Genomic DNA, 14,319 nt, shown 5'->3' on the forward strand with positions numbered 1-14,319 from the left:
CCAGGGGTCAGGTGTCGCCACCGTCGGCACGTGAAATCAGAAAATAAATTCATAAACAAAACAACGCCTCCCCTCAGAAGGATAAGCAAAAGGGACAAAACGTCGTTATGTATGTTTTTCTAGGGCGAGAGCGCTACTTCACTATCAAAACTGAAATATCTGGGGTATATGTGAAGCCTCAACCACTGACCTTCGACGGAGCGCCAGCAGCGGGGGCATTGCGCAGCTCGGCTACGTCAAAGCGTGGAACCGAGCTTAAGGAAGCAACGTACGCCATATGAGCTGACGTAGTTTTCGCCGTCGGCACAAAGCTGCAGATATACCCGTGTCGTTTTATCTCCCTATCCTTAAAGCGGCGCGAGCGGTCGACGGCCCCTAAGACATCCGAGCTTGGACGGTAGCTTTAATAGCCTGTCACTGTAAACAGCAAGAGTGCCAAACTAAACCAGCGTGTTTTTTTTTTCGAAGCAAGTGCGTGCAAGATTTTTTTCGGTGACTGATAAGTCCTTTGAAGAGAGCTCCCTGAGAGTTCCCTTGTTCGCTTCGCGGGACAGTTGTGAGCACGTGGCGCAAGCCCCTACATATTAAGTATATGGTAGCGTGAGAGTTGCGGACGTGTTCGCAATAGGTAAAACAGCACGTGTTTGGACTTATCTGAGTGAGCAGCGCGAGGCTCCGGTTTCCAGACCCCTGTGTGGCGTGCTCATGAGAGCAGCAGCTTTCCCTCCACTACAAAATTGAAGGAATGCATCGGGTGCTTCCCGCTTTATTTTTTTTCTCCCAAGCGAGCAGGGCGAATGGGGCCTTGTTTTGCAACGTCCAGGGGACTGTGCGGCCGGGGGAAGCGGGAGGGTCGGGTTCTTTTAGCCCAGCTGTTCTTCAAAGTCGGCCCAGTCGAATCCCGACTCCATGAGCAGCGTGTACACTTCGTTCCATTGGAGCTCAGGCAAGGGATCTTCATCGACGTCCACGACGACCCACAGAGACATGTCCTCCGGGTTCTCCATGTTCTCCATGGCCTCCATGGCCTCCATGGCCCCCATGGCCTCCATGGCCTCCATGGCCTCCGAGTCGCTGTTCTGCCTGCGCCGCGGCCGAGGTAGCGGCAGGAGAGCCGGACTGCCGTTAGGGAACTCGTGCTTGTAAAAGCAGGCGCCCCCAAACGGGCAGCGCCCGCGGCCCTGCCTGAAGTAGCGGCAAGGCTTTTCCTTCATGGCAGATTTGTAGTCAGCGATCAATTTATCTTTCTCTTCGCCCGTGTCCACCCAATAGTTGCTCGGGGTTACGAAGTCTGATGGGACGCGGCATTCGGGGCACGCACGCACAACGTTGATGTCAAATACCCGGGAACGGCGCCAGTGGCGAATGCAGCGGAGACAAAAGACATGGCTGCACCTTTCCAGTAAGCCGAAGCGGCGCTCTGAGGGCTGCTCCCTGTCGACCACCACGTCCATGCAAATGCCGCAGGTTTTGCCGGCGCTCCGCTGCATCGCGAATGCCAGCTCCATTTCTCTTTCATGTTGGTCCACGCACTCCTCCTTATGCTGCATCTGCTGCTCCTGGTCGTACGGGTGGAGTCGAGGTTCCTGGCAGAAATCGCATACCTGGCGATGCAGGTAGCGGCACGTGGGGCCGATGGGGCAGCCTTCGTTGGCCACCTCGAACGGGCACAGTGACTCGTCCTGGACACCGCCCTCCGGAGGCCAGCTCCCCGTGGACGAGATGGGAAGCCAGCACGCACCACCCGCCGCTTCCGGCGCCTCGGCCCAACTCGAAGCGCGCGGCGTCTCTGAAGTCGGATCGCCGAGCCAGGCGGCCGAAGTGCTAAAAGTCGGCGGCTCGGCCTGTGGCGGGTAGCGACCGCCCGACGGGTACTCCAGCAGAGCCGGGCGAGCACCGCGCCAGGCGCCACCTCCGGCCGGGGCCCCGGGGTTCGGCGCCCTGAGGCCCTGGCCCCAAGCCAGGCTGTCCGCGCCCGAAGGCTGCCCGGCGCGAGGCCCAGGCCAGCCGTGCTCGAAGCGGCATCGGTCCCCGTACATACAGTTTCCTTGCAGGTAGTAGCGGCACACGTTGTCCATCTGCCGCGAAGGAGGGCGGTGTGCGTACGGGCACTGACGCCCGCACCTGCACACGCCGTCGGTGAAGTACCCGCAAGGCACCCCCTCGGAGCCGCCTTCCGCCATGGTGCTGTTCCCAGGCCTTAAAAGGGGGGCGCTGAGATCTAGGCGCGTGCCATCGTCGAGGCTGCTCTTAGTTTCGCACTTCGGCCTGCGCAGTAAAATAGCTTCGGGTTGTCACATCCTGCACCAGACGTTTTCCGAGTGCCGACGTGGGCACACCTACCCGCTGCTTAGCGCCGCAGTGGTTAAGTCAGCTTCCAATCACTCGCGTTTTCCAGTCATAAGTGAGCGCGGCCGCAGGCAGGAGACGACGAAGTAATGTTGAAGGGCGCCAAAAGAGCGTGCCTCGAGCAAGAGAAGAAGTTGTTAGCTACTATCGAAAGATGGCACATACCAACTCTGCGGGATCGGCCAAGAATCGGGTGACTATTCACCTGTATTCAGGTAATTGAAATGAAAAGCGCGCGGGAAAGCAACACCGGAGGATTCTTCCTCAAGAACCGAAAAGGGATGAAAGTTTTGATTTCAAAATTAGTAATAATAATAATAATAATAATAATAATAATAATAATAATAATAATAATAATAATAATAAAGAGAGGGACTGGAAAGATTTATTAAGTCAGAGTGCATTAATTGAGAGGAAAGAAAATTTTGTAACCCTTAGCATGGCAGTCGGTGAGATTCTAGCAGGAAATTTAGAACAGCGGTACAAACAGATCTGTGGCTGAACCCAAATGTGGTGGCACCAAATGATAGCAAAACAGGGCTGCTTAAACTAAGACCAAGGGACCGCAAGGGCTCCTCCAGCAACCTTCTTCACAAAGAGGTGTATCGGCGACAATAGAGAAAAAAATCCTCAATAGATTCAGGCTCACAGCAAAATGCACAAAGGGGAGAGAGCGCCAAACCCGGCCTGTATTAGGCGAAGAAAAATAAACTCGAAACTTTGCCCTCGTGTAGTGTTTGTATCACGATAAGCAAACGGCGAACTCGTGGCCACGTGCCAGTGTTTGGGTACCTCCCCCTTGCCTGTCTGTATCCCGATATAAGTGCATGGCGTGCTGGTTTGCACGGGCGGTCGTCGACCAGCGTAACGCGCGGTCTGACGGCCGGCTGACAGTAAACCTGAGTTCTTGTTACAGCTCGGCTACAGTGTCGTTCCCCTCCCAAGACACAACAACTTTTGGCGACGAGGATAGGATCCTGAAGCAGGCCGATGACCGTTCCCATGGAGACCGTTAAGACGGATATTCAGCCAAGCGTAGAAGAACGACAGAGCGACTCGGAAACATCCAGGATGGTCACGATTGGGCAAGTGGAATCTTTCGATGATTCTCAGTCGGATTGAGAAACGTGCGAAGAAAAGATTAATTCATTCCTGTGAGTGAATAAGATTCCAGACGAGAACAAAGTAGATGCCTTCCTGAGTATCGGGGGTCCGAGGACATATAAGTTATTGAAGAGTTTGACCGCCCCGAACACGCCGGCTAGTCTGTCTTTGTTAGAGCTGCAGAAAGCATTACGAGAGCATCTTTCGCCCAAGCCATCGGTTATAGCGGAAGGAGCAAAGTTTCACCGGAAAACGCAACAGCAAACGGAGAGCATCGCGCAGTTCGTGGAAGGCCTCAAGCGATCTGCAGAAACATGGAACTTTGGAGCGAACTTAGAAGAAACTCTGAGAGACAGAGTTGTATGTGGTTTGGCCAGCGCTGACATCCAGAAGAGACTTTTTGTTGAGAATGCATCTCTGACCTTCAAAAAGGCGGTTGAGATAGCCTTATCAGTAGAGGCGACTTCCAAGAACGTTAGAGTGCCGACCTAGCAGTGCAACCCAGGAGGAGTTTCAGAAGTTTTCTGCAGAAGAGTCCCTTGCACGGGACGGTTCGCCAAGCACGCGATGTGGCTTGCGTCATCGCAACCGGGCTTGCCGGTTCCGAACAGCCACTTGCTTTAGATGCCACCAAGTAGGGCATATTCAAAAGCATATTCGAAAGCACCCTCCGAAAGCGAGCGGACAAGACACATGGAAAAGAAACCCCAGGAGGTAAAGCTTCGGCGCGTTTGAGACCGAGGAAGATATCGAGCCACTGTTGCAAACAACGCTCAAGAAACCGCATCAAGAGTCGATACGGTTTAAGATGTGTGTTCAGGGTGTGCCGCTGGACATGGAGCTGGACACTGGAGCTGCAGTGTCGGTGATGCCGTACAGGTTGTTTCGCTCATGCTTCCCACAGATGAAGTTACGCCCGGCATCGGTGTTGCTTCGTACTTACACAGGGGAGTGCGTGCGCCCGAAAGGGGTGGTAACAGTAAACGCCAAGCATCAGCACCAGTCTCTCCAGCTACCTCTGCACATTCTCTGCCAGGAGGGTCCTGCTCTGATAGGACGACACTGGTTGTATCAGCTCAGGCTCAATTGGAGTAGCGTTAATCACGTGGTTGCGCAAGACCGCCGGGCCTTGGAACTAGTCTTAAACAGACATCCTCAGTTGTTCAATGATGAACTCGGCGAAATTCAAGGTGAGCAAGCTCAACTTTCCCTGAAGCTGGAACAACACCCAAAGTTTTCTAAAGCTTGAAGCATTCCGTTCGCACTGAAAGAAGCGGTGAAGAAAGAACTGGAAAAACTAGTTAGTCTGGGCGTGATCGAGCCCATTTCGAACAGTTCTTTCGCCTCACCAATTGTACCAGTGGTAAAAAAAAAAGATGGCAGCGTGCGCATCTGCGGGGATTATAAGGCCTCTTTGAACCCTTGTTTAAACATTGACAACTACCCCTTACCCAAGATCGAAGAAATCTTGGCCACACTTTCGGGAGGGCAGGTGTTCTCGAAGATTGACCTGAGTAGAGCGTATCAGCAAGTCGTAATGGATAAGGTTTCGCGCGAGTACCTCACCCTCAAGACGCACAAAGGACTGTATGCAGTAAATCGCTTAGCTTTCGGGGTGGCATGTGCACCGGCGATTTTTCAAAAGATAATGGACATGTTAAAGGGATTGAAAGGTGTAATATGCTGATGATATTCTCGTCATGGGCCGGAACGAAAAAGATCACCTAGTGAACCTGGATGCGTTACTAAACCGGTTGCACGAAAGGGGAGTGCGGATTAAGCTAGAGAAGTGTGAATTTTTCGAACCAGAATTACAGTTCCTGGGTCATGTGGTCAGTAAACAAGGAATTGCAGCATCACCTGAGAAGGTAAAGGCCGTATTAGAAGCCCCCGTCCCAGCCGATAAAAAACAGCTGAGAACGTTTACGGGCATGGTAACATACTACGGAAAATTTTTGCCAGAGTTATCAACAGTCATCTTCCCACTGAATTGGCTCCTGTGCAAGAATGCGCCGTGGGTGTGGAATGAACTGTGCGGCATAGCGTTTAAAAAGATAAAAAGGTTGCTAACAAAAGCGCCGGTGCTGGCACATTACGATCAAGAAGCCCAGCTTCATGTAGTGTGCGATGCCTCATTTTATGGGCTGGGTGCCGTCTTATCGAAAGTGGAACAAGATGGGTCCAGGTGGCCGATCATGTTTGCATCACGCACATTATCGCCGAGTGAACGGAACAACAGTTATTTAAAGCGGGAAGCGATATCCTTAGTCTTCGGAATTAAGAAGGTTCATTACTATATTTGTGGCAGGCAGTTCAGCTTGGTAAACTGATTACAAGCCCTTACAGACGATACTCGGTCCCAAAACCGCAATACCAAGCATTGCCGCTGCGCGTTTGCAGAGATGGGCAATTACGCTGTCGGCCTACCGTTACGATGTCGTCTATCGTTCAGGGGAAAGCAACGTAGAGGCAGACTGTCTGTCGCGTCTACCGCTGCCCGGGAGTGGCGAGAAGGAAGAGGACGACGAAGTAACCGCTTGCTACGTACTTCGGTGGGAGACTTTTCCAGTAACAAGTTCGCACATTGCGCGAGAAACATCACGTGACCAAACCTTGCGGCGAGTTCTTCACGCGGTAACGGGACAATGGCCCGAGCGGGTGACTGATGAAGAGATGAAGCCATTCGTTTCAAAAAGACTGGAGTTGTCGGTTAACCAAGGATGTTTATTTTGGGGAATGCCCATTGTGGTTCCCCGTATTTACAGAAGTCAATCCTGTACGAGCTGCACGAGGGGCATCCTGGAGTGGTGCGGATGAAGGAGGTTGCCCGGAGCTACGTCTGGTGGCCAGGAATTGACGCAGACATGGAGAACACCGTGAAAATAGTGGATGAATAAAACATACACTCGCCAAAAATGGGTTTTAAAATATGACGTTTCGGGACCACTACGGGTCCCTTGTTCACAATGAAGATGGACGAAATGGGAGGCTTCTTATAAGCGCACTTGACAGCGCAGTGAATGGGCGTAGTTATCCGGGCGATTACCCTTCGTCCTGTTAATAACGTTATCCGTAGTCTGAATATAAAATTATTCTAAAAGCAGTCGGGACGATAAAGGTTTCATTGTGTCTAAGATTGTGGCGTTTTCCCAGTCAATGGTGTGCTTCATACCTTGAACATGCTCTGCTAGTGCGTTCGATGACGTGCGACATTTGCTGACTTCGTTCTTGTGGTCTCTTAATCTTCTCTTAAAATCGCCTGACTCGCCTATGTATGATGCATCGCAGTTTTTGCAGGGGATTTTGTACACAACTCCGTGGTAACGTGAGCGCTTCAGGCGATCTTTAACATGACCGAGCTGTTGTTTCAGCTTGCTGGATGGCACGTGCGCAATGCGCACATCGTATTTTGCAAATATACGTGCCAGAGCCTCACTTGTCCCCCGGGCGTAAGGTATGCTCGCGCGCTTCTGTTGTCCGATGAGTCGGGGCTCGGCAGGTTACAGAGAGCGGCGTTGTTCGTTTTGCAGCAGTTGTCGGGGATAACCATTCTTCTCGAGGTCGATGCGGACTTTTTTCTGCTCCGAACAGCGCAGACCGGGACTGGAGCAAAGACGAGCTGCACGTTTATATAGAGCGGACGCGACGGAACGTTGGCGGCCAATGGGGTGGGCAGATTGAGAATCCAAGTACTTCCCAGTGTGTGTGGGTTTTCGGAAAACGGTAGTGGCTAGACCATCGGGAGTGCGGAGAAGAAGGACATCAAGGAAAGCAATCCTTTCGGAGACTTCTTCCATTGTGAATTGAACTGTAGGTTGAGAATAATTTAGATCGTCCAGAAATAGTTTGGCGTCCCTGCGATGAATCACAGAGAAACAATCGTCCACATAACGCAAGAAGAGCTTCGGACGAGTATGGAACGATTGGAGGGCCAATCTTTCAATAGATTCGAGCGCGAGGTTGGCACAGGTCACGGACACCGACGCACCCATAGCCGTACCAATGACTTGCTTGTAGTATTCGTTCTTGAAAATGAAATATGTGCTCTGCAGACAGAACTTCAGGAGGCGGCACAGATCAGCTGTTTCAAAAGGCGTTCGGGAAGGCAGTGTTGCGTCTTCTTCCAGTACTCTCTAGCAGCATTCAAGAGCGAATTCAACAGGAACGCATGTGAACATGTATTTTACATCGAAGGAGACCATGATGTCATCCTCGTCAACCGCCACATCCTTCAGCTTAGTAACAAAATTAGCCGAATCTGTCACGTATGTCGGTGTTCGTCCAACGAGGGGACCAAGGACTTGATGCAGATACTTGGACAGGTTATGCAATGGCGAACGCGTGAAATCAACAATTGGCCTTAGAGGCACGTCCGGTTTATGAATCTTGGGTAAGCTGCAAATAGCAGGTGCTGAGCCGTTGTGGCATAACAATTTGTAATAAAGGTACTTTGAAGGAGGGACAAACTTGAGCACATCGGTCAGCAGTTTTTGAAGCTCTGATTCTACTTTTTTCGTGGGGTCCCGCTTCAGCTTGGCGTACGTTAGAGTATCCTGCAGCAGGTCGGACATCTTTGAAATATACTGAGTGCGGTCTAATATCACGGTTGCATTTCCCTTGTCGGCCGGTAGGATTGCTATCTTTTCATTGTTCTTAAGTCTCTTGAGGGCATACTTCTCAGAGGTAGGTAAAATGTTGGGCAAAGTTGAACGTTTTGCAAGCGCCCCAATAGCACGTGAGCGTGCTTCTGCTTGAAACTTCGGGTCTACTAGGCGAACTGCCTGCTCAACGGCACAAGTCATTTGGCCTACCCTGGGTGCGGCGCGGGTGTTGAAACTGAGGCCACGGCTCAGGAGGGCATGTTCCGCAGGATCCAAGTTGTGCGATGACAAGTTGTAGATTCCCGGTACAGTATGGCTGCTTCCGGTGGTGCCGAGTAAGCGCAGGAACTTTGCTTCCTAGCTGGTGACCCTTTCCTCTTCAGTTCGGGATGAGACGAAGTTGGCATGAAGCAGCACGTCTATGAAATCAGTGCCCAGAAGATCCTGAAGTCTGCGTTGCGAGAAGAACGCTTCATTATCAAGGCGCTTGATAGTGTCTTTTGTTTCCACGATGTGGACCTGAAGGAGACGTCGTTCTGCCTGAGCAATCACGTTTCTTCCGAATGGTGTCTTTATGAGCAGAGGTAAGCGAAGAGACTTCGGTATAAGCCCGTGTGCGTTGCAACGGGAGTTGAAGCGCAAGTGGCTCTGGAACGAGGCCAATCTTGATTTGGCAAGTGCTCTGGCACGGATATTTGCAAAATACGATGTGCGCATTGCGCATGTGCCATCCAGCAAGCTGAAACAACAGCTCTGTCTTGTTAAAGATCGCCTGGAGCGCCCACGTTACCCCGGAGTTGTGTACAAAATCTCCTAAAAAACTGCGATGCATCATACATTGGCGAGTCAGGTGATTTTAAGAGAAGATTGAGAGACCACAAGAACGACGTCAGCAAATGTCGCACGTCATCGAACGCACTAGCAGAGCATGTTCAATGTATAAAGCACACCATTTACTGGGAAAACTCCACAATCTTAGCCACAATGAAACCTTTATCATCCCGACTGCATTTAGAATCATTTTATATTCAGACTACGGATAACGTTATTAACAGGATGAAGGGTAATTGCCCGGATAACTACACCCATTCACTGCGCTGTCAAGTGCGCTTATAAGAAGCGGCCCATTTCGTCCCTCTTCATTGTGAACAAGGGACCCGCAGTGGTCCCGAAACTTCATATTTTAAAACCCATTTTTGGCGAGTGTATATTTTTTTCATCCACTCTGTTTCCCCCTCGCCAGACAGGATTCTGTCGAACCCTTGACTACCGTGAAAATGTGTGTGGCCTGCCGCAGCAACGAGCGCTGCCTACCCAAGCTCCCCTTCATCCATGGGCTTGGCCTACGAGGCCATGGGCCCGACTCCACTTGGATTTTGCTGGTCCGTTTCTTCAGCGCAATTTTTTGGTGGCGGTAGACGCCCATTCGAAGTGGCCGGAGGTGTTCGTAATGCCCTCGACCTCGGCAGAAGCTACCATCGGTAAGCTGAGAGACCACTTCAGCCGTTTTGGATTGCCCGAGGTTATCGCGTCAGGCAACGGGCCGCAGTTTTGCAGCAAAGAATTTCAGTTATTCCTAATGATGAACGGAAGAAGACATGTACGGTCCCCGCCATATCACCCGTCAACTAACGGTTTGGCTGAAAGATTCGTCCGAACAGTGAAAGAAGCCCTGCGAAAGGACACCAGAGCCCGGCCCATTGAAGAGCGACTAGCCAGTTTCCTTCAGCGTCCCGGAATGCACCACGCGCAACCACCCAGCAATCTCCAGCTTCGCTTTTGATAGGGCGATCTCTCAGAACTCGACTCGATTTGCTTAAGCCTAGTGCTCGTTCAGTGGTCGAGCAAAAGCAGTTTCGACAAACGCGCAGCGCAGTCGCAGAGAACTTCAGAGAAGCTTTGTTGTTGGTGACAGAGTGTTTGTGAGAAACTCTAGAGAAGGTCCAAGATGGTTGGAGGCAACGGTGACATCATGCTCGGGGCCAGTGTCTGATGTGTTACAAAAAGTAAGGCGGGCCAGCCTAAAAGAATGTAAACAGTTAAGCCCCTGCCTGTGCCACTACGTATAACAGGCTTAATCTTAAGTGTTACAGGTGACAACACCACGTGGTGTCATGGAATGGAAGAGGCATCAAGACCACATACGCGCAAGGCAGGCAGAACCGGAGGCACCGTCTGCCGACCACGGTTGCGGCGCCCATGGTGAGGACTGGCAGCCGTGGCAACCATCTGGGTCACCACGGGTACTGATGACCAGAGTGCCGTGCAACCGCAGAAACAAGCAGCGAGCACAACTGAGGAAGATCCAGGGGCGGTTACCGCATGAGGCGGAGTATCGACGGCAGCCCTCGGTTCCGAAGACACCAGGCACGACTCGGGGGTTTTCTCCTGGCGCCAGCGGCCACGAAGCCTCGACACGACATCGGTACCCGACAAGGGAAAGACGTCCCCCGGATCGGTACGCACCAGGGCCGTGATTGTGACAACCAACATTTGGAGCTACAGTTTGAACAGTTAACTTGTTTCTGTTATGTCTGTATAGAAGCTAACCTTTCGTTATATATGACAACCATTTGTGATGAGAGCATGCAACGTCTAGGGAAGAGGGAATGTAGTGTTTGCATCAAGATGAGAAAACGGCGGACTCATGGCCACGTGCCGGTGTTTGGACACCGCCCCCTCGCCTGTCTGTATCCCGATATAAGTGCATGGCGTGCTGGTTTGCAGGACGCGCGGTCTGACGGCCGGCTGGCAGTAAACCTGAGTTCTTGATACACCTCGGCTACAGTGTCGTTCCCCTCCCAAGACACAACACCTCCATTTCACAAGTGCGTTCGGCGCGAAGTGTGGAGAATGTTCTTGAGCGGTGGTGTGTTTGGACGAGCTGAAGTACATGCGTCACGGTGGTGAACAGCTTTTGTTCTGAAGCAATTATTATGGATAATCATAATTAAAGCCGATCGTTCTGCGCTGGGAGTCCGGATCTAGGGATCTTTAGTTCTCCTCTTTTTTTAGTGATGTAAGTGTGACAAGGTGGAAAAAAAAGCAAAAAACCGCTGTTTTAAGGGACTCATTATCACCAGATTACTTTCCAAGGATATCTAACACGCAAACTTTGCATAGGGCAGAAATTTACCAAAAGGACCGACAATTGATCAACAGGCGGAAATGGTGAAAATGAAAGTCATGCATGCACTGCTGATGAAATCAAAAAAATATTACCGCTTAAACGATGAATCCTAAATTTCTTTCGGCACACGAAATCACTCGGAACGAAATGAACCACCATTCTGCGGTGAAGCTTTGTTTCTGTTGCTAAATCTCACCCCTGCGCCACCATATATCCGTTCATATAACCTAGCTGTAGTGCAATCACCGTTTTCTCTCTCTCTCTCTCTCTCTGGAAAGGTGCTCGTTATATTTCGCTAGCTTTTACGCCACCCTCAATGCGCCTTTAGATATAAAGAAGGCTTTTGCTGAGAGGAGGCGCTGCCATCGACGAATGTAAAGTCTTGCTGTAATGGCGCCAGAGCGGCCGCCCTCTTAACTTTTGGGTGCGCACACATACTAAGTAAAAAAAGCGTGCAAGCTTCTATTTGCTAGCACACGTGTAATGCAACACCCCTTTAGTAATTACCACTGCATTAATTTTTGGAAGATTTGTTATTGGTTTCTCAATTCTGTCGGTGTGCGATCGCTCTCACGCTTACCTATGATCGTTCGCAGCACTGTGATGCATAAAAAACGAGCGCGACCACGAATTAAGAGTTCTTGAATCCATTTTACGGCGTTTCAAAACATCGCTTTTAACTGCGAGGCAAGTGTGGAATGCTGTAAGATACTGTTATGAACGCATAGATAAGAATGGTCTAACCTTCCGAAAAGTAGCAAAATCTGGCTTTCAGAGTTTTTCCTGCGCTCACAACGATTAATTATGTTTGCCGGAGAAAAGCAATGGCCCGCGTTTTTGGCAATAAATAGCAGAAAACGGCAAGTGTCCCGAGGAGCGATCAGCGGATGGCGAAATCTTACGGTATGTTAGAAAACTGCGTTCATAAAGGACTTCCCGTTGAAAAAAAAAATGCGTCTGTCCAGAATTTCTGGGCATGTTTGTACTCGGAGCTTTTAATGGCGACGAAAAAATACCAGGGTCATAGAAAGGTAATTGTGGTTCCCTCTAAACAGCGACACTGAGAACATATCGAAGCTACAGCCTGTATCCACTGATCACAGTGCCCTAACGATAAAATGACCTATTTCACGGGAAACGGAGCTTTTATGAGCTATAGAAAGGGGCAGAGATATGAACTGCGGGTATCGCCACCACCGGCCCATTTCACTAGCAAGCTGCTGCGGTGACGTCAAGTACGCTTTTTATTGCTGATCTCTGAGGCTCGCCCTTATACCGCCAGCCATTTCCAGTCAGCGCTCAGGTGGCTCCTAATGCTCTCTCCTCCGTCATCAACGTCACCAGTTTGCATTCGTGTCCAACAATTTCGGACAAAAATCTTGAAAATTGAAAAATTGTAAGATACTTTTACGTAAATATTGAAGGCCATTCTTGCTCTTGAATACTCTTGACGATAGTAAAAACGATAATGAAAAAAAATATACAAGGCCGCTGCCGGTGTGATCTACGGATATATCGATTGTTAAAGCGAAACTTTACGTTATATGAAAAAAACTGCCTTCATAAAAGGTTTCCCGCTCAAAAATGCTTTTCTCCAAAATTTTTTGTATGGTTGGCGAAAAAAAATATATTACAAATTCAATTTAAAATTACTCAGTGATAAGTACTTCCTTTGCTGCAGGACGAACGTAGCGAGGGCCACAGAAAGACAACATTTTTGCGAAGTTCCACTAAATTCGACGGAGTTGCCCCAGCGCCATGCCGGGAAAAAGCAAAAACACCAAGCATATTTGGCCGCTTGCCACGCAGTTTTTCGCACTGCGGGCAATGGCGATTTTTCGACGAGCAAGTCGATTGGCTGCGCTTTGCAAATAGTTTTTGAGAAATAAAGAGCCTTTTTTTGCATGATGAGCGAAAGTGCTTTGTGGGACGGTTGCACAACGCGAGCTGTATGAGGGAAGTGGCCCGCAGCTTCACGGCGTTCAGCGTCTGCACACATGCAGAGAAGGAGTAGAGCGGCCTTTGATCCTCTCGAATGAGTCACGCGATCCCTTGTTCTAGCGCCACGAAATCACTCGCTATAACACCCCCGGGTATGTCGTGGTCCTTAACGCAGTCGAACGCGTGGCGGCCTGCGAGCGCGCTGTCACGCTGTGCGAGGGAAGGTAAGCGGCCCGGAGCGAGCTTCAGGCAGCGCTGGAACTGGCATCTTTGACGGACGCCTGCACTCTAAACATCAATAAGGGAGTGAGCTGTTCTGCAGCGCCAGGGGACAGCTAGCTCCCTTTTTAACTCCTTTCTGTTTAGAGTGTAGTAAGTCTAGTACATAGTAAAGGACAACGCAGAGAGCCATGGAAAGCAAAAATGATAGGTGCAACGCTAAGAGACCGGAAGCGGGCAGAGTGGTTGAGAGAACAAACGCGGGTTAGTGACGTCCTAGTCGAAATCAAGAGGAAGAAATGGGCTTGGGCAGGGCATGTAATGCGAAGGCAAGGTAACCGCTGGTCCTTAAGGGTAACGGAGTGGATTCCAGGAGAAGGCAAGCGTAGCAGAGGGCGCCAGAAGGTTAGGTGGGCGGATGAGATCAAGAAGTTCGCGGGTATAGGGAGGCTGCAGCTGGCAAAGGACAGGATTAATTGGTGGGACATGGAAGAGGCCTTTGCTCTGCAGTGGATGCGATGATGATGATGATGATGATGATGATGATGATGATGAAATCTCAGGCGCCACGGGTACCGCAGCCCTCCGTCAGATCGAACTGTTTCGTACATTTGTCCCGTATGTTGAGCAACAAAACCACATTCAGCTCTCTCATCTTCGAATTTCCCCCGCTGGGCCTCGCATCCGACACAGGGCCGTTGTCACTAACTCGGGTTCCTGACGCACCCGTCGTAGCATCTCCCCATCTTGCGCACATAACGCGCCTAGTGTACGAGCTCCCATGCGCCCAGCATGCGAACGGTGTACTGCTATACCAGTCACTGTCAAGACCTTGCCTGACACTCTTCTCGCAGCCCTGGCATCATTGACTCAACGCGCGCAGGCGTATACTTTAAAAAAGGACGATTTAGCGTGCAAAATTAGGCAGAGTGGTCGTACAGCAGTGTCTGCCGGGTTTAACGCATGCGGACGACA

The 14,319-nt window shown here is 50.6% G+C and overlaps 1 protein-coding gene and 1 long non-coding RNA gene across 2 annotated transcripts; one reads left to right on the forward strand and one right to left on the reverse strand.

Annotated features, from left to right (window-relative positions):
* Positions 1 to 740: 740 nt before the first annotated feature.
* On the reverse strand, positions 741 to 2,226 carry LOC144094476 (E3 ubiquitin-protein ligase makorin-2-like). Its single transcript, XM_077628407.1, has one exon. It carries the CDS (start codon positions 2,181 to 2,183, stop codon positions 864 to 866), a length of 1,320 nt encoding a protein of 439 aa, XP_077484533.1. The 5' UTR covers positions 2,184 to 2,226; the 3' UTR covers positions 741 to 863.
* A 6,986-nt stretch (positions 2,227 to 9,212) lies between these two features.
* LOC144094487 (uncharacterized) lies at positions 9,213 to 10,830 on the forward strand. The gene is made up of 2 exons (XR_013306501.1): positions 9,213 to 10,060; positions 10,140 to 10,830. It is a non-coding gene; the product is annotated as an uncharacterized LOC144094487 (long non-coding RNA).
* The last annotated feature ends 3,489 nt before the right edge of the window (positions 10,831 to 14,319 follow it).

Source organism: Amblyomma americanum, chromosome 1 (assembly GCF_052857255.1).
Source record: "Amblyomma americanum isolate KBUSLIRL-KWMA chromosome 1, ASM5285725v1, whole genome shotgun sequence".
Taxonomy (NCBI): Eukaryota; Metazoa; Arthropoda; class Arachnida; order Ixodida; family Ixodidae; genus Amblyomma; species Amblyomma americanum.